This window comes from Alosa pseudoharengus, unplaced genomic scaffold (assembly GCF_046254945.1).
Source record: "Alosa pseudoharengus isolate Yale_2024_CS ecotype anadromous, Long Island Sound unplaced genomic scaffold, YU_APseudo_1.1 YU_APseudo_1.1_scf_17, whole genome shotgun sequence".
NCBI lineage: Eukaryota > Metazoa > Chordata > Actinopteri > Clupeiformes > Clupeidae > Alosa > Alosa pseudoharengus.
The window spans coordinates 21969982-21993331 of NW_027468640.1; the positions used below are offsets into that span (position 1 = coordinate 21969982).

Here is a 23350-nt window from a genome sequence, read left to right on the forward strand (position 1 = left end):
CTCCGGGAGGACTGCTTGTCGCCATGGTCAATGCATTTTTGTTCCAGTATGTGAGAGATGCACATTTTGCGAAATTAGGCTACCTTAGTTACTAACCTACCAGTTGATACTTTTTACGTGCATCGACTCGCGATTGATTGTGCATCTAATGTAACACTCGGTGGAGAGACTTCCACTTTCCAAGTTCCACTTTCACTGTCGTTGTGAGCTAAAAGGCTACTATATGGGAAATACTTTGAAGTTCCAAAACATGAATATGTTTTCTTTAACCTGTGCTACACTTTTCCATCAAGTTGTGCGAAAATTGTAGGTACCCGGAGTTTTTTTTATGTTGACCAGCCAGCAGAGGGAGGGCACTTATACAGCCTATAGGCTACCATGCATGGACTCGTAGGCTATATTTCCCCACAAACCAAGCGGCTGCTTGGACAAATCCACTTGAGGGGTGGGGCAGGGGGGCGCGATCGTAACACACACTGAACCTGTCATGAAGAGGCCAAAATGATTGACCTGTCACCCCCCAATCCAAATGGATGCAACTGCATTTATAGGCTAAGCCTAGGTCTACATGACGGGCCGCAAATAGGCTAAATAACTTTAAAAAAAAAAAAAAAAAAATCCCGGAGGTCACCGGCCCACAGGTGGACCGGCCCACCGGGCATTTGCCCGGTTGTACAGATTACCAGTCCGAGCCTGCATGTAATCTTATTTTTAAAGGTTTAAAGATAACCCAGACTCAATGGAGGAGAGGTAAGGTGTGAACAGATTGAGCACAGCCTTTATAAAATGCTAGTTTAGGGGCACTTATAGCATTTGTAACAGCCTTTATAAAATGCTAGTTTAGGGACACTTATTGGATATGTAACAGTCTTTATAAAATGCTACTTGGGGGACTTATTGCATATAAATGAGTTTGAAGTTGTCATAGCCTATTAAGGTTACAAAAACAAAAAGCTGATTTCACTTTAAATATCATTTAAAAAAAAAAAAACTTTCTCTAAAGTAATGATACTAAACATAATACCAGTAAAAATTGGTAAGTTTTTATGAGGCATGTTGCAGTTTGATGTAGTGTTAATGTAATGTTGTTAATGTTATGTTGTAGGAATGAAGTTTGTCAAAACAATGAGAAATTCCAGCATGTGAGTGAAACAAGTCAGAACAACCAAGGACTCAATATTATTAAGTATATACAAGTGTTATCATTAAGTAAACAGGAACTATTGTGATGGACTTGCCTTGCACAGCATTTTCAAATATATTATAATGATATCATATATTTCTTATTGCATATTAAGCACATTGATACATTGTCCTTTGTATTACATTCAACAGAATCAACCGGAGGAAATTGTTCAACTGGTAATATTGTTTTATTCAGACGAATAAAAGCCATTTTATTTATGAAAATACAGTATGTATAATGCAGATATTGAAGAAGAATGTAGCACAGTTCTAATTTCTGCCGTTTGTTTCATCTATGCTTTTTCTGTGGAACAAATCCCAGTTCCTCCTCCAGGGCCTATCCAGTTCACCTCAGTAAGGCCAAATTCCATTTCCTTAATCTGGGGACCTCCTGAAAGACAGTCCACACCCCAGAAATTCAAAGTCACCTGGAATGAAGAAACTGGAGACAGTAAAATTGTGACAGATTCAAACACTTGCACTTTTAGTCTATGCCCTGGTGAAAAGTATGAATTTATGGTGGTTACCCTGGGTAAAGACGACCAGCAGAGTAAATGTGTGTTAGCAACTACATACACAGGTACAGAAAAGTTGACTTGACTTGTCAGCCTTGTACAATTTTTTTTAATTAATAGTGAACATTTGCAGAACTATTTATTTATTTCATTGATGGTTAAAGGGACACCAGGCAACGTTTTCGTGTTAATTACTCATCTTCGTAAGTTGGTATATGGTTAAATGACTCATTACAGGGTGAATGAAGACTCTCTCGCCCGCCTCTACTGCCTGTAGAAAGAATATCCCGCTTGCAAGTTCAGTGTATCGTACCCGCCAACTGAAGCAGGATCAGTTTACATCCTGCATCCACAGCACAGAGGCAGGCTAACGAAACACTAGCTATTGTTGCAAACGTGTGTATAATGGCAGAGCCGGCGAAAACCCTTGACGGAAGATGCAAAGAAAAGGAAGAGCTTCAGACCGAGCGAGGGGGAGTATCGTAGAGAAAAAGCATCAGGCTTGCCTGGTGTCCCTTTAAATGTTATACAGTTTATGTAACATACTGTATTGAAATTTAGATTTTTTAAGAAAAGGATAGATAATGTTGTTATCGCTCAGCTGTTAAAGCAGGGTTCTAGCAATGTCATAGATTTAATGGTTGGTGGGCACGGGGTGTAACGGTACACAGAAGTCACGGTTCGGTTCATACCTCGGTTCAGACATCACGGTTCGGTACGAGTTTGGCAGAAAGCATTTTTTTTTTGTGCATGACTCAGGCTGTACCACCTAGTGTCATACAGTCTCTTCCTTGAGCTATCTGTATGAAGCTATATGAAGTGTGTAAGATGTAGGCTAAACAGTAGGCTACAATAAGTACCCAGACTCCATCTGTAACTTGTAAACAAAACTAGATGTACCGCAGAGCGGTACAAAATATGACCGCCGCCCAGTCCAGCACATTTTTTCCACAAAAATAAATCATGCTGAAAGGCCTATATGATTCTAACTGTCTCACTAAATTGCATTATCCACACTCAATTCTCACTGATATCTGCTAGACAACAAGTACCAAAACATGATTAGTTCATAGATTTCACATGTAAAATTCATTTTATACAACCCCACCTCCATCTTGCCTGTTCATAATTCTGAGAAATTCTTGAATTGTGTGCATGTGTGCATGTACATGTTTATGTTGTGTGTGTGTGTGTGTGTGTGTGTGTGTGTGTTTGTGTGCGTGCATGCTTGTGTGTGTGCCTGCGTATGTGCCTGTGCATGCAAGCGTACATATGTCTACTGTGTGAGTATGTGTCATACGTATGATTACTGTGAATGTATGTGTGTGTGTGCGTGTATCTGTTTGTGCACATGTGTGTACATTAAATGGGTTAACATGACCCCTGGAGGCAAACATACGGAAAAAAATGGTCATCCTAGTCCCTACAGTTCTCAAGATATTCACAGAGAACTGTGTCAGCCCTACCCTCCTTTCAGGGGGTCCAGTCCAGCGGGGGGGCTACAGATCAAAACGAAAAACGATGGTTCCATGCTATCCATGTGGGGTTACATGTCCACCAAGTTTTGTGTACCCCGGTCTTTCAGTTGTTGGTGTACGTCACTAAATGTACACATACATTATTTTATTGTAAGGCCCCTCATGAACGAAAGTACACAAAACTTGGCATGCATTCGGAGGGTGTCATAATGATCCTACACTTTTAATTTCGTGCAGTTTTGACCTTGTCAGCCAGAGATATTGTGATGAAAACACCTAATTTTTTGCTTTTTAATTTTTAACTAGGTGGCGCTATACATGAAATAAGTGGTAATGGGATGGGTTGACATGTCCCCTTAAGACCAACATACATAAAAAAGGTGGACCTAGGCCCTACGGTTCTCGAGATATTCACAGAAAACTGTCTCTGGCCACCTACAGGCCAGTTGGTGTATAGTAACATAAATTAATTTATTGTGTGGCCCCCCACGAACGGAATTCCACGAAACTTGGCGTGCATACAGAGGGTGTCATAATGATCCTACACTTCCAATGATCCTACACTTTCGTGTACCCCGGTCTTTCAGTGTCCCGGGAATCATTGACGGAAATTTGGGCATGCGAAAAAGAAAAAAAAAAAATCTGACTAAACCTATATGACCGCCGCTTCGCTGCGCGGCGGTCATAATAAGACAATCAGCTATAAAACTGAAAATAGGCCTACAGCATCTTATTTCTTATAGTGCAAATAGAATAATGATTTTTAAAAATCCACTTAAGCAATACCTTCAACATCTGTGTTTAGTTGTATATGGCTGCTGAAGCGCAGAGGAAGTGAAGTTTTTTCCCCCTCGTTTCAGTGATTGGTAGCCTACATCATCTGGGTGATGGCTTTGAATATGTGTAGCATATATTTCCACTCACATACCCAACAACTGCTGAACAACGCCTGTACTAACGTTACTGTAACTGAAGTTCTCAAACTTGCGATCTTAAAGAGACCAGCGGATCCTCTAACTCTTGTGCTGCTAATGACTGACGGACTCGACCAACGACCTGACAAAAAAAAAACATATGCGCCAATCAGAGCTTCAGAGCTAAGGCGAGGCCACAGATTAGCGTTAGGTGTCGCTAAAGAACTCCCGTAACTCTCGCTACTTAACAGTAATTGCGCATGACATTAATTAATCCGCACACGAGTTTTATGTTTTTTTATACCATGTATTCTCCGTGTAAATTCATGCACTGAACCGTGACGGCTGTACCGTTTCAGTTCAATACGAATACATGAACCCCTAGCACACATACTGATAAACATGCTCCTTCTACTATCCACTTTCAATCAAATCACAAGTTAAATTAATTTATCCATGAATTTAAAACAATTTATCCATGAATTTAAAACTGCAGAAACTCGCCCCTACAAAGTGAACCAAATCAGTATCCGCATCCTGATCATGATGTAGGAAGACTGATATGGTGATGCTTTACCTTGTCTAAAATGAATTGGACCAGAATGTTTTAATTTATGTGAGTGGACACACACACAGAACAATAACAAAAGAGTTGTTGTATTCCACTCTGTTTTTATGTGTGTATTTATTGTAGACATCCCTGCACTAGAGGAGCTGAAGACAGAAAGGGATCCGGATGGAAAGTCTGCGCTGGTGACATGGAGGAAGCCAGACGGACTGGATCAGGTTGAATATGTGCTGTCCCTTTGTAAGGAGGGAAAGGAGAGGGAAAAGGAGGAGTGTTTACGCACCATCACAACAACATCTGAAAAATGCCTCTTACCTGATCTGGAGCGCAATATCAAGTACACTGTCAGAGTTTCTTTGAAGCTGAAAAATGGGCATCAGGGCAAAGCAACCATATGCCGTATCCTCCAAGGTAAAGAAAAATGTTTAAAAAGGGATTGATTCTAGGCCAAGTCAGTATGGAATAGTGAAGTGAAATTATATCTGTATTCCTTGATTTGATGGTGGTAGAAATCAAATTAACTCTGAACAACTTTTGAGAAACTGAAATGCAAGTCACTGTAACTGATCACTTTACAAGTTCTGTTTCTTTAGTATATAACTCCTTGCCTGTAAATAAACATTATGCCTTTACTTTGTCTTCCAATCAAAACTTCCTGGTCAAAATTAAAATAATAAAAATGAAAATTATATATTTTTTTCTTTCAGTGGTGCCAGCCCCAGAGCAGCTCACATTGGCTTCAGTGACTCCAACATCTATACATCTCACATGGAGCCCACCACATGGGATGGAACAGACTCCACACTCCTACCAGATCTCTTACCACAGTGGAGGGACTGAGTCAGAGACCCTGTCTACAGATTCATGCAGCGCAGTCATCAAAGGCCTCAAGCCATGCACCGACTATATTGTCAGCATCAGTGTTAAGCTTAAGGATGGAAAAACAAGTGAAGCTTTAGGAAAAATACTTCAAACAGGTGAGAACTGTTGTGATATAAAACAAGGGCAGTTCACCACAGGTAGAACATAGCAAAAAGCAGTGGCTTGAGTTTGTATTAGTGTTTATTTTTTATATATTTTTTTCAGTTTGTGGTTTTCAAAGCCTCCAAAGGTTCACTGTGGAATTTTTTCAGAGGTCCTTTTGCATTTCCATGCACTAGTATCTACTTTGCGAGGGAACACAAAACTATTGTGAGAGAATGCAAAAAGATGGCAAAAGGAATACAGGATAGACTTGTGATGAGTGAATTCTATGTTCAAATCTCTTTAAAGGAGAACTTGGCAACTATTTCAACGTAATAAACCCGTTTAGAAATCATTTGGATGGTTAAATGACCTGTTCCGGTGAAAATGGTGACTTTCCCCGCTGCGCCTAGCGTCCCCAGGCAGAAAACCAACCTTGCAACATTAAGACTACCGTCCCAGAAAGAGAAGTGAGAAACAAGAAACTGATTTTAAATTGTGTTTCTTACCTTTCTAAACATCCACATAGTTCTGCCAAACTTATGCTAACCGTTCGCTAGCCTGTAAACAAACCCATGTGCTTTATCGTTACCTTTTCCCACAGTTTGAAATAGCATAATGCACAATTTCTCCAGCAGAGGGGGAAATCCTGCCAAGTTCCCCTTTAAAGGTACAGTCAGTGATTGTACAGGAAAATTTCTTAAGTTTATATCTAAATTAATTAGTAGATGGTTATGTCAAAAACAACATGCATTTTATTTTAACCAAGGACCAAACAAAACACTCCAGGGAAGTACTAGGTCACCGATCCCTTCAGTATTTCTTGTAAATCCTGTAAACTAGCTGAAAAGCATTGGTTTCAGCGTGCACTTGCTGTCAAACTGGCTGTAGTGGAGTGTATATCCATACCAACTGTGCATTTTGTGATAAATGTCGTAACTTACCATACCAGTGCTTACAATAAGCACTATCACCTCTGAAAACTGTGGTCACTGGTCTGAGAACAGCCACATTTCTTATCATAATCCTCCAGATCTGAACTTATTCCATTTCATATATACTTACACTGGTAAAAAAACGATGCATCACAAGATACACAATTTCATTGCAGTTTTCTTCTTTGATGAAGAGCTTTCTGTTTAATAGAATCAGTTGCACAATCCTTAAGAGTCAGTCATGTAGTATGAACAAATACAGTAATACTGTATATTAGAAAAATTGAGTTGATTCAAGACTCAGACTCCTATTACATCTGAAGCATTAGTGGCTGTATTCAGTGATGCCGTCTCATATGTCTCAGAGGCCGTCTCATATGTACAGTGAAGAGTGGATGGTCTTGGTCTACGAAGATCTGGATTTTAAGTACAAAACGTTTTCAAATGTCTTTATTATTGTATTTTTTCCCTACAGGTGTGCCAGTCCCAAGGCAGCTCAAAGTGGCTTCAGTGGCTCCAGCATCTGTTCATCTCACATGGAGCCCACCACATGGGATGGACCACACTCCACACTCCTACCAGGTCTCTTACCACAGTGGAGGGACTGAACCACAGACCATCTCTACAGATTCATGCAGCACAGTCATCAGAGGCCTGCAGCCAGACACCACATATAGTATTAATGTCTGCACAGTGATTAAAGACGGGAGAATGAGTGAACCTGAAGGAAAGAAAATTCATACAGGTGAGGGCTATTGTGATAAAAAAACTAGGTTAGATCTCCTCATGCAGCAGACTAGCTGAAAAACAGTGTCTTCAGTCTGAACTTACGCTTAAATGTAGAATATGTGTGTATATTTGGCATATTAGTGTGGTGGTAAGCGTTATAGCCTTTCCAGGTATCCTCATGTTAATATTCTCATGTATTTTTTCAAGCAGAAATCGCACCCATAACATTCTACACCATTGTGATTGGAAACACTCAAAATCATCACAAGGTATTGAAGGGAATGTTGATCAACAAAGGCTTTACAGAAGTTCATAATGTGAAGAATTGTGATGTCATCCTGGCTTTCTGTGTGATCGTGTCCCGTGTTGGAACAGACATGGAGGCAGCTCTTAAAGAAATACCAGGTACTAAACATATCAGTTAAGTTATCCCTTTACAAATATTCATTTAAAAGATGCCTTTATTGGTTGACAGTAGAGGAATATTTTATCATTATGTCATATGTGGAACACGGATCAGTTGCATTATTCCAATCCCTCTGCTGTGAGAAAAACAAGATTATAGTTACACCACCATCACTGGAAACCTGTAAAAAGAAACAGAAATGACCCGTTTTTGTTTGTATAATTCAGCCACGTGTTGCATAGGGTTTCCATGGGGCATGGAATTTCTGGAATATCATGGAATTTTGGAAAGTCTATTCTAGACATGGAAAGTCAGGGAATTGTATAATTTTTGGGGCAACGTCATTGAATATCAAGGAATTCTGTTGTAGCAGTTTAAAATGTACTTGCCAAAATACAATACAAATATATTTCCATGCAGAATTGGTGTAGATCTGGTTATTTGCTTTATTGCTAGCTTGAGTAATCCAACTTTGTTTATTCAATGCCAAAAGATTATTTTGGTATATTGTCCCATTCATTATATAAAGTTACATTCAGTTTTTTTTGTCAGGGAAAAGTCTGGAATTTTACATTTGACTTAGGGGGCTTTCACATCTACCTCATTTGGTCTGGACTTTTCAGTTTGGTCTGAACCAAAATTGTAGGTGAGAAAGGGGCCACGGGCCACGGACCACGGTCCGGATCAAAAGACCAAAATTTGGTCCGACCTAAAGAGGTGTTCTCGGTCCGGATCAAACTGAACCATGGTTCGGTTCGTTTGCAGTATGAAAACACTTTTTGGATGGTTCGGACTTTCGAACCAATTACTGGAAGTTGAGGCAGCTAGCTACCAAATAACGGATAATAAATAAGCTTAGCCTAAAATGAGCCGCGGACGCATACATGGAGAGGAGGACATCATATAGCCTATTTAATTAGAATTTGGTCCGACAATTTGGTCTAAAAGTCAATTAGAATAAAATGCATTAAAATACCGACATCTACAGTAACAACATTTTTTGAGAGGATGAGAGAGGGGATACAAAGGAAAGCAGAGCAATGCTATATGAATTCTGAAGCTTAAAACAAAAATCTGCGGCAGCAGTATATTAAGCTATGTGTGAGGAAAAAACAGTGCTTTTAGGAAGGAAAATCCACCGAATTGACAAAATATCAACGTCAGATGCACGCTTGTATACAAACCAATCAATGGGAGATGCAGCACGCGTAGGTGGTAACGACAGGACGGAGGGATGTTATGCAAAGTTTTTAAGTGCGCTAGAAAAATTGCAATGTGAAACCATTTACTAACCGGATCAAATGTATTCAATGTAACTAAACATGAACGTTGCTTCAGACCTTGGTCCGGACTTTCATGTGTGAAAACGCCCTTAGAGTGGGAACCCTGGTTGTACTGTAGGTCAACATTGGCCCTTTTCTTCATTATAAGCACAGCATGCTGTAGGTACCCTGCTTAACTTTCAGCATGGATGTGTGTTATTGCCGAAGATGTTAACCAACCAGTAATATGTTTTTTGTTTTTGTTTTTTCTGCTCTGACAGACTTCAAGCCTGCTGTTCTGGTGGTGATGCACCACACCTTTGATTCTAATCATGTGACCCCAGACACCAGCCGATTCGTGAGAGGGAGAAATATCATGGTGGTTGACATTTTGTTCCATGAAGACAAAGGGATACTGAGGTGTCCGAGGAACACACAGGCAGAGAATAAAATGCTGGAAATGGTTTGTGCTTGCTCAGAGCCTGGTCGACATGTGAGTCTACAGTGATTTTCTTTTATTTTAAAGGATAATTCCGGTATTTAGCACTTTGAGTCCCTTTTCTGGTTTGTTTTGGATGCCCATAGCCAGCCACTCTGAAACAGTCAAAGGTGATTCAAAACGAGTCAGAAGGTCGAGACAGGACCCATCGTCAAAATTTCGGAGTCCACCACTCTAGTTCATCCAAAACAAACCAGAAAAGGGACTCAAAGTGCTAAATACCGGAATTATCCTTTAAGTTTATTTATACCTTTACTTAATATCACTGTAAACATATTACAACAAAGATTGAAATTAAATGTAAAAACAAAAATTAAATGTAAAAACAAAAGTATCTGGTGATATTTTGCAGACCTCATCGTGTTCCTCACCTATACCCAAGACCCAGCTGCCCCCAGCCACTCCTCATACCAAGACTGATGCTCTAAATAACTCAATACCTTCCCAACATGGAAACAGCTCAGGAAAATCAAGGTCAAAAGAAAGCACTAAAAAACCTATTGACCCCTTGCAAGTGACGTCACGTTTTGTTCGCGCCACAGCAAAATAGCCTAGTGGACGGCAAGAACACGAATCAAATCAATGGGTTCTAATGGGACATATCGCACAGCTAGGAGATTATAGTGAGATTTAACCGTAGTGATGCCCTTCCACGACTGTTGGCTTATTGTTTGGAATACAACAACATCCCATGTTCTTGCATAGATATATTTTGGTTTGTTTTCTTTGTGTTTCGGGAGTATTTCAACCACAATTGCATGCTTATCTCCTCAGTGTATGAAGCACAGCAGCGGTTGCTATAGCAACCATAGACTCTGAACAGGACGGCAGATAGCACTTAGGCAAAGTCTTTAGCAAGATCTGAATGTAAACCGATAATACCGTTCAAGTTTTTTTTATTTCCTATTTCTTTCAATTCTTTAACTTAAGACATGTAGGCCTAAGAAGTAAGTTTATTCACTGGGCAACGTACAAACTGACGAGTTACATTAGCCCTAGCACTATGAGCTACGATAAACGTTAGCTAGAATAGGTAGCTTCTAAGTGTGGCAGCTAAGTTATTATTTCATGTTCTGATATGACATTCTTAACGTTTTGACTATGTTACAACTGATAAAAGCAAGACAAATAAAGTAACCAAATCGCTTTGCAATATTTTAGTCTAGAAATACTTATGGGTGTTCATTTACCATAATGTTAATTACAGTAGCCTAAGTTAACGTTACGACCTAACGTTATCTCCACTTGCTGTTACCACCAGTTTTAATAACTTTACATTTGCGATCATGACCCATTTCGTCTAACAACACCACTGGCATCTTTCTTTGACTATCAGACCCCAAACAGCAATAAATTGAACTACAAAGATGTTATAGTAATGGTGTTCAGTTCATCATAATCGTTATGACATAATGTAATTTGCCGTCCGTCTCCTATCTTTTTGCCGTCCAGCATGGAGCCGTCACGTGACTTAAGTCACGTGTCTGCAAGGGGTGAATTGGCAGTATTCCTTCATCTACAGAAGTCAAATACTCTACTATTGTAACTGGAAATACATTGGGTTCACATAAAGATGTTCAGAAACTTCTCGTAAACAAAGAAGTTTTACCAAAGGAAAAGTCATCAGCGGCACAGTGTGACTTCCTCCTGGTATTTTGTTCAGTTGTTTCTTCTGTCGGAAGTGACATTGAAAAAGCCTTGAAACACATTCATGGTGAGAAACTAGATTACTGCATTGCTAGACAATCTGTGTTGTTTTTCTTTATCATGTATAGTATATTTTACATATATTATTCACGTGTGCACTGAAAAAAAAACTCTTTCAGATTTACATGAAAAAAGCATGGACATCGGTTGCACATAATACAATCATGTTCTCTTAACCAGATTTAGTCATGTTAAATATACCGATTTTTTTTATGTTATATAAACATGATTTTATGTTAAAAAAAAAACTTGATTTATTCATGTTAAATTAACATGCTTTATTTATATTAATAGAAAGATTGTTTTATTCATTATATCATGTTAAAATAACATGTTATGTTCATTTTTATGTTCATAACCACCCCCCCCCCCTGCAGTGCATCATATGTCCTTAAATCTAGTCCATCTTAATATCTTATTTAGGATTCATCACAAGAATTTCAGAGGAAATAATGCATAAGGAGCCTTTATTTTTACATTCTACATACTTACATACATACAGTCTTTTTCAAAACACTTGACAGCAGATCCACTTTTTTCAGGTATTTCATTACATTACATTTGGCTGACGCATTTTTAACCAAAGCGACTAACAACATGGTAAACAGTTGAAGTTTTAAAGCAATTTTCTCAACAATTTTAGGACAATTTAAAAAACGGTAGAGTACAGTAAGAATAAGTGCATCAGTGAGTGCTGTTTTTAAACAGTTGAGTGTCAGTTCAAGACGGGTGGTAAGTGCTAGGATCAGCAAGACTTGTTGTAAGTGGTGCTATGAGAGGAAATGTTCTCTAAAGAGCTGGGTCTTCAGAAGTTTTTTGAAAATGGAGAGGGATGTCCCTGCCCTTGTATGAACTGGCAGTGTGTTCCACCAACGAGGAACAACAATCCTTCATTTCAACAGTCAAACTCCTGGATAAACAATAGTCCAGGGCACCACTAACTGGCAAAGTCTGTTTTTCAGGATCTGGGGTTTCTTGGACAGTGAACTACCCTCTAGCTCCATCACAACTTTCTGGAGCACTTCAAAAAAGTACTTCAGTTCTTTTGGGTAGTCAAGGTTTAAATAATACACTAAGCCAAATAACATGGCAGAAGCTAATGCTACGTTGTCCAGGTCCTGCTATACCTGCTGACCTTCTAGGACAATCCCCATGTCCTCTGGTTTGCTGGTGGCATCATGCCTCACAACATAGATCCCCATCGTGGTTTCCTCGGTGGCTCCTTGATGGCATGAATTCGTCTTCTCCCTGCAGAGTGCACAATAATAAGGAACCAAGTGTGAGAACTTTGTCTTTATATTGATATCCGACCCACTGGCTGGTTATTCTGTTTTTCTACAGTCATGGACTAAAATATTGTCACCCCTTTGGCAATGTTAGTTTCCAAGCAAAACTCGCACACTTTTTGATAAAATAACCAATCATTGATCATTTCAATAGCTCAACACAACTAAAACCCCAAATTCAACACAAAATACTACCAAAATGCTGTGGGAAATGAATACTGCACGGTCCAAAGTATTAGCACCCCTTCACAACAAGTGTCTTTTGTACTAATAAAAGCATCTCATTGTTCATCAAAAACCTCAAAGTGTGAATTTTGCTTAAAAACTTTCGCCCATGACTGTATACTGGCATACTGTATTTCAGTGCTCAGCATGAAAAATTAAATAATTCTTACTCACCACAAACTCTCACACAAGATTTGCTGGGTCATCGCTGAGGTAAACACAAAGCCCCTTAAGAATGCATTCCCAGCCTGCATTGACAAGTAGGATAAGAAAATGAAAATATGGATTTTTCTAAAACATATAGTACAACACTAAAATTGCCTTCCCATAAAAGTTTTTCTTACTTGACTCATTTGTGACGAAATGCTCCGTAGATTCTTGCCTATCTGCCCTCCTCTCTTTTCGAACAGTTTCAGAAGTTTGTCAGCAAATCTAGCTGTGAAGGAAACCTAGACTGCAGGGGCAGGGTTGTGATCCGCTTAAATTCTGCGTTGATCTGAAAACAAGAATAAGCACAGACAGAGAAATCACTTAGTTTTCACAGTGATTACTACAGACAACCTGAAAACACCATCTCTAAAGACTTCCACACAGGAGATTTTGGAGACTTGAGAAAAACTACCAGCTCACATCTTTAGACTACTTTGGGAGTTGCTGGTCTCATCCAAGTCAAAGACAAGTCTCAAGACTATGATTTCATATTAATCGTATAGCCTACCTCATATACTTCAAAGAGCGCAGGCCATCTTGTCTTGACGTCGTTGATCATGGGTGTCTCACATACCACTTATTTTCTCTTGTATGCAAACGTCTTTCCTTCCACCTCCCTGTTGTTCCTCTTCTCAACATCAGAAAGACGTTCCACTCGCACTCTCGACAACTTTGAACACAGAATCCACACAGAACAAGCCAAAGCCCTTAGAGTTAATTGACTGTTAAATGCATGTTTCTTATGTAGACTATACTGCATTTTGACTGTAACAAAAAAAAAAACCAGATCAGTATTACTAGAACCAAAAAATTAATACAAGGTCCACAACTCCATGCAAGTATGAAAAAGAAGATGCAGGGGAAGAGAGAGAAACCAACAGCACTCAAAAGGGCTAGAGATACATAGTTTGCTGCCTTAAGATAATGACTATGTTTAGAGCGTTTTTTAAAGCCTTTTTTAAGCCTTGCAATGATAACGAGACTGATACCAACAACTGCAGCATCTCGTGTAGATTATTTTCAGACCAAGATATTTGTCTTAGCTTGGAAATTAAGCATTCAACAGCCTCTGAAATCGCGGTTGTCCGCGTGTAGTTTTAACGTGCACTTTTTCATAGCTATCAGGTGGAGCAGCAAATTGGCGCCTTGCTAGAAATAGTGCTACATTTCCCTATAGTAGAAGCTAAGCTACTACCCCATTCAACTAAATTAAAAAGTTAGCTTCAAAGTTAAGTGTAGAGCAACAACAACAAGATTTGAACTACACACATGTTCATACTATGCAAACACATACTGTAAGCAAGCACATTTCCAGAAACATTAGCCCTAATACTATGATGCATTTTGCACTAACCTAGCTAATATAATGTTTATGTTAGCTAACTGAGCACTAACCTGCAGCACACTAGCTTACTCATGTTACTCGACGTTACTAGCAAATAAAACCATTGACTTTGTGAGAAAAAATGTGTTTTAAGTACTTGGCAAACATTTTGTAAGATTTAATTACTTTTACCTTATACACAGCTCTCCAAATGAATGATCTTGAAATGAACCAACGGACAGCGCTTCCAGCTTCTTGCCGAGGAAAAATGGCGGACACAAAATACTTGTTCTGGCCGTTTTGGCATGCTGCTGAAAGCCAGTGGGCGGAGTCATTACCCAGTCAGCACACATACGTCTCCAAGACGTCTGGAAAAGATCTGAACAGCTTAAGTACATCGCGTTCCATTTAGAACGTCTTATTTTGATCTTACAAACAGCGGCGGCATCTCACTGTCAATGTGTGTAATAGTTCTACATCTCCTGGAGATCTTAATGTCTTAAATATGATCGCGTTCCATTTAGAACGTCTTATTTTGATCTTACAAAAGTCGGCGCTATTTCACCGTTAAGATGCATTTTAGTTCTACATCGGCTGGAAATCTGTATGTCTAAAATACGCTTTATTCCAGTATAGCCTACGTCATCTGCTAGGTGTAGAAATATAATGTGCTGGCTGATCACCATCTTACCTTCAAAAGGCTGTCATTTGACATCACAGCAGCACTTCGCACATAGCTAACGATTTGATGTAACACATCCTAGCAAGTCTGAATGGATATAAGCAAGCACACATCCTGAATGCTATACCATTTTAACATCGCAAATTCAATTGTGCAGGCTATAGCAAAGTATCCAGTGATTTTAATTCTTACAAAACAGCCATTATCACCATACAATCAATCTAAATTTCGAGTTTTAGAGGTTCCTACCATTTTGTATAGTTGCTTGTAAGTGTATGCAAGTAGCCTAAAGGTCATGGTTTTTCATAGATGCTTTTGACAATATTTACAGAGCAAACCAATAACTCAAACACATTTTATTATTTTACAGTTTTTAAAAAAAAAAACATTACTACACATTAATCAAACATTTGTTAAACACTGCTTGACACCTTATGGTATAGTATAAGTATACTCTTTTGATCCCGTGAGGGAAATTTGGTCTCTGCATTTATCCCAATCTGTGAATTAGTGAAACAGACACAGCACACAGTGTACACACAGTGAGGTGAAGCACACACACTAATCCCGGCGCAGTGAGCTGCCTGCAACAGCGGCGCTCGGGGAGCAGTAAGGGGTTAGGTGACTTGCTCAAACAACCCTCCGGTTACAGGTCCGAAGTGCTAACCAGTAGGCAATGGCTGCCCCACTGAGACATGCTGTAATTCCAAAACTAGCAATATGTTTCATTTATGAAAACAAAATAGTAGACAAATAAACAGACCATTTAAACAAGCTCAACATTAATCTGGGGAGTTTCAGGACAAATTCTTACGAATTTGTAAAATGACAATGATTTTGATCAGCATGGCCATGTGAACATTCTCATAGCAGTAGTAAATGGGGGAGGGGGGGGGGGGAAGAGATGTACATACATGATCAATGTATCTAACAAACACAATCAGTAAATCAATCTACAGTACAGTTGGTCGTCAAGCAATAATTGGTGGCTCGCATGGTAGCTTTGGCAAGATTTCGGCAAATTTGGTTTTACTCATTTTGAGTAGGCCTAAACCTGCCTAAACTGTTCGCCAAAGGCCATCACCTCTGGCCCCAGCTTGATAAAAACAAAAGTAGGCTCTGATTTAGCCTAGTCTACTGTATGACTTCAACAAGGTGATCTTAAGTTTCGTTCTGCTTACAGTATCTCACTGCCACTGCAACGCCTTTGAATGCAATCCGCTGCCCTGTTTACAAATGCTACAGCAGACTTAAACTGCCACCTTGTGGCGATAAATTCTAATAATTTCACGCAGGTGCATGACTCACGGAAAGCACGAATGAAGTGGCCACTTCTAAATGGGACCCACTGTATGTGCTAACAGTCAATACATTTTTTGAAATGTGATTCATAAACATAGAATACTGCACTACAAAAACACAAACATCTAAATTATACTTCCCCCTTCACCCAAATACAGTAATGAAGGTGAAAGGAAGTTATTAAGCCTTAATGGTGCCTCCTAAAGAGGGCATTGTCAAACATGCTACTACTAATACTAAAAATACAGCATGAAGAAAGTCAAGGACATGCATGCCAGCTTCCGCTCATCCCAGTATTAAAGTAAATCTGGTCTTAAATGAAAATGTATTGGCTGTGTTATTTCTTTTTTGTGGGATGTCCAATTTATATGTAGAAATGCACATTTGCAAAGGTGACTTAATATGTTGTCGTAAAAGTGTCTCTCCTTTTGATTTTGCACTGCCAAAGTGGCTCGTGAAAAATTGTGAGGATGCTGCTCTAGCCAGTGTTTTCTAAGCCTGGATGATTACCACACACAGCTCTTTTTAGGGCTGGTTAAGGCCTATAAGACACTTTTCAGGTTTGTCCAGGCAACACAAACTCGCATATAATGTTTCTGAGGATTGCCACTCATGTAGAGAACACAAATAGAGGACTGGCACTACAACATCTAGGTACCTACATGAAAGGGTGGATAGAGCACTACCACATTTAAGATTCATTGTCTGATGGGCATAACAGAAAATTAGTATTCCAAGTATGCATCTTGGGGCCCTTTTACAGAGCACTTTCGAAAATATTTTTTCATGATTTATCCTTAAAAGCCTTATGGTGAGCTTACACCATATGATTTTCAAGCAATTGCAGTCGGCGACTACATTTCCAAAGACGAAATGAAATCATGGGAGTTTACGTAACATCTTAATACCAGGACCAGTGTCCCCATGTTATTTTCAGAAGTCTATGGAGTGACCAGAGGTAAACCTCTAAAGGTGATTGTGTGCTCCTTTATGTGTGATGCTTCAGCTCTGCACCAATCAATGTTCTTGCTGTGAAGAGATGTCAGCTCTCCCAAGACGCACTCAACACCTCACAGTGGCACAGGTCTGCCAAGATCGGCACACTTGACTTCTAGCTCGAGTCCTTTCTGTATGGAGCATAAATAAAAAATAATGGAAAGTAAATATACATTTGGCCATCCTAACCACTAAAAAAAAAAAAAATGAGACATGGTATACCCCCCCAGTGATTAATATACAAGTGTGATCGGTTCAAAAAATAAAAAATTGGATCTACCTCATACGTGTTCAAATAACAATTTTAATGGTCATTCTGAATTACGTAGGACAATAGGAAATCCAGCCAAGCAGTGGAATAAGAAGTTTTAATCTAAAATGTGTTTAAGCTGCTGAAAGTGAACAAGGTATATGAAAGATGAGTATGAAAGCAAAATTCTTACAACAGGGTTGCGCTATTCAGTGGCAGCAACAGCTTCAAGTATCCTCTTCCCAGGTTGACCTCCAGTTGATCCTTGTTCCTCCTGAAGGTCAGGAGCACTTCACAGAGTAGTGTGGTGTGCATCACAAATACTCCTAAAAGGAATCATAAAAGATAATAATTTTAAGGATACAATTTCAAAAGCAGTGTTATGCATGAACCAATTTCATTTTCTATTAACCGTGAATTGAACTTAACACATTCCTAACATAATAACTTCATCTAGCTCAGATAGTTCAGACTCGGAATCAATTTAGGTCCAGCTTGGTAACACATGATTATTGTTTTAGTTGTGATTGAAATAGGTAACACAATATCCACAACAACTGGAGATGGTAGTGATGGAAAGCTGATTATTAAAGGACTGTTAAAGGTTTAAGTTAGGGCTGAATTGATTACTCGAGTAACACAAAATAATTAAATTCTGTATTTTAAACATGAAAATACTTAAGTACTGCACTGTATTGTAGAATAACTGCACTGTGAAAACAGCAGTTTTTTTGTAAATTAGGTTATTTGGTAGGAAAGGTAGATGCTGCAGATGCACAAATCTACATAAAATAAATAAAGTTACTTTTAAGTGACTAGGGCTAGTTTACAGCTTAACATTTATTGTGCATATTAATCAATTTGCACTTAAAGCAAAATATATTTTACCAATTAAATACATTAAATATTTTGTTACTCGATGAAATAATCACTAGAATAATAGATTCCAAAAAGACTCAGAGCTGCAGCCCTAGTTTATTTGAAGAGAGAAACCAGAAGCACTCACTGTCTTTCTTCATTTAAAAAATATGAACTGAACGAGTCAATTGAAAATAACTATGAAGGTTAATTTATGCATTTTCTAATCACATCACGACCTGAAGAGTGATTTCAAATGACATTCCCCGAACACAGGAGATGGACAAAGGAGATGCATGAAAAAGGCAAGTCATTTTCCTCACCTCTGGACGAAGATAGATATTTACTGAACAAATGGTTGTAATGCATTTGATGGTATTGCCTTCCATTGCTTAGGTGCTAGGTCAACCTAACCCACTAAGTTAGCAAAGGCAGAGGTGTAGCCCGTTACAATTCAGCGAAATGATGGGGGAATAAATTGAAGAGTTCAGTGCCATGCGAGCACTTCACTTATCAGATTTTTTAACAGAATACTGCACATCTAAAAGTCGCGTGCTTGCCAACCAGCCCCAACTACCAACAATCTGCGCAGACGTTGGTGGTGATAACGACAAGAGACAATCTTTGTTGTATATAGATAGATAGATATATAGATAGCGTTTTAGATTAATTCAGATAATATTAGATAGCGTTAGATAGTTTAAGCCAATTTTTCCCTCCTTGAGCTGTTGAAAAGGTAAGTGTAATGATAGTGACTACAAAGTTAAAGTCACTTTAGTGTGCTAACGTTAACGCTAGCATGCTAACGTTATTAGCCAACGGCAACAGTGACGTTAACCTTTAGAACGCGACCGCCTTTGATCTCCATTGATAATGTCAACAACTTCACCTGTCGTTAACGTTATTCAATAACACGACATGTAGATAAATGTCATGAATAACGTAAATGTTGTGCTTAAACTCATCTATACTAAAATACATTTAAGTCATTAAAAGGGTCGATTTACTACGGGAAATCGACCGGTGGACATGTCGGTCCATTCTACATAATATTGTACCCAATACTGCAACTCATTTTTTTACATTACGCTTAGGAAACAATTCTGCTAACCTTGCTATGCCACGTGAAAATCCATCGACCACCAACAGCATCCACCAGCTGGCAAATCCGCGGCGCAGCAACTGAGCACAGTGTTGCCCTCCCTCCGTTTTAAAGGCATTAAACCGGAAGTGAATTACAGGCAGCCTCTGGCTTTTAACCAACCTGAGCGCAGTTCATTGATTACTTTGTTGGCATAGGCCTTATAAGAATGCATAGGCTTTTTTCGACGTGGAGGGACTAGGGCAATACCATTTTAATATATTACACAACACGTTATTTAATGTTAACACTTAAATTCATCCTAATTTCACTGTGTCAAATTAAATGTAATTGTCAATCGTTGCCACACTATGCCATTGAAACTAATTTTGTGTTTGTTTTTTTTCCTTCCATTTGCATGTATATGGGACACTGAAGACCATTTCAAGCTCACAGTAAAGGTATCAGCCTAATTTCTTTTTCAATAGTGGCCAATACACACAAAAATGGCCTCTTATTGGAGTAAAAGAAGGCGAGTCTTGTCAAACATCCCTTACTGGCACTGTCCTGATGGTAACACAGTTTCCAATCGAATACATGCATTCAATATATTTAAAAATTTAAAAAAAAGTTTGTTGTACAACTTTCTTTAGCCCTAACAGTGATAGCACGGACAGTTAGCTTGTTTACAGTTGATTCCATTGTTGTGAAAGCCTGCTTACAGGCTTAACTGTTGTCCTACTATGATTGTTATGGTTACCATTCATAAGCATTGATATGGAACGGTGATTAAATTTTTTTTTTTTTATCAGATCTACTTCAAAAAGAGTATTTCTTCTCTCCGGGTGATAAATGTAAATATCCGTCTTCTGACTAAAAGAAAACAAATGTTTAACTTTTTTTTTACTAATTTTCTGTGTAACAGCATTAGATGTCACACCCCCTGACCGTCCCAACTTGTCACTTCCACATCAAAGCATGCGTAAGTCATAAGAGAAACAAACCACATAGGAACTGGAATAGAAACACTGCATTGTTAAAGTATATCAATTATGCTAAGTGAGGGGGTTACAAAGATTAATGGTAGTGGTGGTAGTTAGAGTTGTCATATTGTAAAAAGACATTTACTTCCCTTTTGCTCTTCACAGCAACATATCAAGACCTCCACTCTAGAGGAGAATCCAGGCAACCAGCCTGTATAGTAAGTATATATACTCTTTTGATCCCATGAGGGAAATTTGGTCTTTGCATTTATCCCAATCCGTGAATTAGTGAAACACACTCAGTACACAGTGAACACACAGTGAGGTGAAGCACACACTAATCCCGGCGCAGTGAGCTGCCTGCAACAACAGCGGCGCTCGGGGAGCAGTGAGGGGTTAGGTGCCTTGCTCAAGGCCACTTCAGCCGTGCCTACTGGTCGGAGTTCGAACCGGCAACCCTCCTTTTTTTGAGCAGTACATTATTGAAATATCATTAAAAAAAATAGGTAATTTTCATCAGGATAACTTAGTAGATCAGCACAGCAAAATTGATGTTAACGTTTTTTCTGCATTACATTTTTCAAGAGTTTCCTCAGCCTGGCGAATGGGAACAGCCGTCAACTAACAATGGTAAGCCTGCACCAGTAAAACGACTCAAAAACTAGAACATAAAAACAAATGGTCAGCAATGTCTCTGCCTTGGATACATGCGATTGTGCCAATGTGTCTCGGCCGACCATTTGAGATCAGACCACCCAATACACATTCTAAAAATATGTAAACTGGCCCTTTTGTTGTGTTCTTTCAGCATGTGAAAATACACAGCAGGGGTGGCGGCGTAGCATGAACATGCCATGTACACGTAAGTGTTTACTGTTATTGCCATTCGTCATTCAGTCTGGGAGCAGTGCAATTTGATTGCTTGACAATCACAAACTTTAAGTCATCTATAATATTTATTATTAACAATATATTTACAATATTATTAACTAGAATGTACTGTTGTCCTTAACCATGAATCTGTGTTTTAATACTCACATCTTGTTCATGCAGCCTTTGAAAGGGTGCTTCTACAAGCGGTCCCGAGAGATGGACCTCCAAATACGCCATCTCACAAACATGGTGGAGAGAGACTCCTTTTCACTTCCCCTTCAGACGATGGAGGACCTTGACAGGCTTGAGGACAACCTCCAAAACCCTGACAACAAAAAGATGGTAAGACTGAGTAGACTTGAATAATTAAGAAATTACACTTGATAATTAAAGGAGACATTACATTAGATATTCGAAATGATTCTGTCTATTTCAATACTTTATGTTCATATAATATTAGGCAACTAAAGTGTGTTAAGTCCTCAGAGTCCACAGAACGGTGTTCCTGTGTGTCTGAATGCATCTTTTGACTATATTTATTTATCTAGGGTAGCTACAACAATTGGCACTTTGTACACTCACTGCCCATACACTGAGCTACTGTCACACAGATTTCCAATGCCTATAGCTAGCCCACATACCATTTCACTCTTATGAAAATATATATGAAAATATTCAAGCCCATAAAAAATAATGACAATTCACATTGTGCTAGGTAGGCCTAGTTGCGAAATGTAGGCTATGCTAATTTAAGATTATGTTATTTAGGAAACACGCCAAACCAATTTACAAAACAATAAGCAAGTATCAAGAAACAAGTGGGAATATCAATTAATCAAGCATTGCAGTTGGTCTAACACACAAAATAATCAGTTTACAGTAAATCGCTGAGTTAAACATACAGTAAACTATTGCACATGCAGGCAATATAGAAGTACACGGCCACGTGGGCGATTGTAGCCTAAACGGCAGCTGTCTTTCAAATAATTATTAAATACATAAATGAGGCCTGTACATTTACACTCATCACACAATTTGATCCAAAGGCAAGTAACACTAGCTTACACTTACCCTAAAATAAGAGTAGCCTATTTTAACTTAACTTACCCAAGCTCTCGTCCACCAGACACTGTTGCTGTGTTGCTCCCATAGATTGTAAAAGGTTGCTCCTTAACTAACTTTGTCCAGTTGTGGAAATGACGAAATTGTTTGTTCTCACACCGATTCTGTTTCTCTCTCTTGTCCAGGCGCAGCTGTGAGAAATCCGATGCTCCAATCAACGGATGCGGAGGCAGAGAAGCACCTGCAGGATTTTTTGAGATTGGCGCCTGGGCGCAAATCCCTCTAATATTTAATAAATATTTTATATGTTAAATAGCTCCCATTTGTCGTATTTCTTTATAGTAGCCTTAAAGATAATTAGGCTAGGCTAAATAAGGCGGCTGAATGTCGCCAAATATTATGTAAGACGAAATTAGTATAACATCTTATATACAGCGGGTAAAGGAATAAAAATGATGTCTGCAAGACGTAAAAACGGCAAATTTAATACCGTTATAAGATCTTTGTAAGACGTTAGGGAGATGGATGTCCTATTATGACGTATTCATGAGCATCTGGAATACGGCTGCTAAACGCTGTTTGAAGATCTTAACAAGACGTCTCAGATACGTCTGCCAGATGAGCAAACGCTCTCTAGAATACGTCTTACAGCTGTCCAGCAGACCTTTAGAACACATCTCCAAGACGTCTTGCAGACATTCTTTTGCTGACTGGGTAGACAACATAATAATTTTCTTTTCGCCTAACATAACTTAAATTCGTACATTTGACATTTCTCAAGATTAAAATAGCTCTACACGATTAATACATGTTTGGAGAGGGAACTTAAAATAATCATGTTAAATATAATAAATGCATTTTTGTAAATTCAACAACCCCCATTTCCCCTTTTTTTCAGTGTGTGTGTGTTTGTTTGTTTGTCTGTGTCTCAGATGACAAGCTGTCCATCCTGGTGGTGATGCACCACACCTTTAATACAGATTACCTGCCACCAGACACCAAGCGCTATGCTAAGAGAAGTAATGTGCTTATTGTAGACTGCTTATTCTATGAAGAT

At 38.9% G+C, this 23350-nt stretch overlaps 1 protein-coding gene and 3 long non-coding RNA genes across 4 annotated transcripts; 2 read left to right on the plus strand and 2 right to left on the minus strand.

The window, feature by feature from the left end:
• Positions 1-1046: 1046 nt before the first annotated feature.
• LOC143128028 (tenascin-N-like) lies at positions 1047-10284 on the plus strand. Its single transcript, XM_076289706.1, has 9 exons — positions 1047-1142; positions 1336-1362; positions 1508-1765; positions 4787-5071; positions 5368-5637; positions 7034-7303; positions 7498-7692; positions 9237-9448; positions 9807-10284. Exons 3-9 carry the CDS (start codon positions 1702-1704, stop codon positions 10002-10004), a joined length of 1494 nt encoding a protein of 497 aa, XP_076145821.1. The 5' UTR covers positions 1047-1142; positions 1336-1362; positions 1508-1701; the 3' UTR covers positions 10005-10284.
• Positions 10285-11557: 1273 nt separating this feature from the next.
• On the minus strand, positions 11558-14528 carry LOC143127427 (uncharacterized). The gene is made up of 4 exons (XR_012987621.1): positions 13391-14528; positions 13017-13168; positions 12847-12920; positions 11558-12409 (listed from the first exon to the last, which is right to left on the minus strand). It is a non-coding gene; the product is annotated as an uncharacterized LOC143127427 (long non-coding RNA).
• Positions 14529-15775: 1247 nt separating this feature from the next.
• Positions 15776-19436, minus strand: LOC143128026 (uncharacterized). The gene is made up of 3 exons (XR_012987785.1): positions 19406-19436; positions 17630-17762; positions 15776-17317 (listed from the first exon to the last, which is right to left on the minus strand). It is a non-coding gene; the product is annotated as an uncharacterized LOC143128026 (long non-coding RNA).
• Positions 19437-20327: 891 nt separating this feature from the next.
• LOC143128027 (uncharacterized) lies at positions 20328-22994 on the plus strand. The gene is made up of 6 exons (XR_012987786.1): positions 20328-20357; positions 20524-20576; positions 20944-20988; positions 21167-21220; positions 21412-21573; positions 22479-22994. It is a non-coding gene; the product is annotated as an uncharacterized LOC143128027 (long non-coding RNA).
• Positions 22995-23350: the final 356 nt, after the last annotated feature.

Excerpts from the sequence above, each read along its gene's own strand:
- LOC143128028 (XM_076289706.1), top strand. The coding sequence starts at position 1,702 with ATGGTGGTTACCCTGGGTAAAGACGACCAGCAGAGTAAATGTGTGTTA. Across the intron at positions 1,766-4,786 it reads GTTAGCAACTACATACACAG|ACATCCCTGCACTAGAGGAG; the intron begins GTACAGAAAAGT and ends TATTTATTGTAG. Across the intron at positions 7,693-9,236 it reads AGCTCTTAAAGAAATACCAG|ACTTCAAGCCTGCTGTTCTG; the intron begins GTACTAAACATA and ends CTGCTCTGACAG.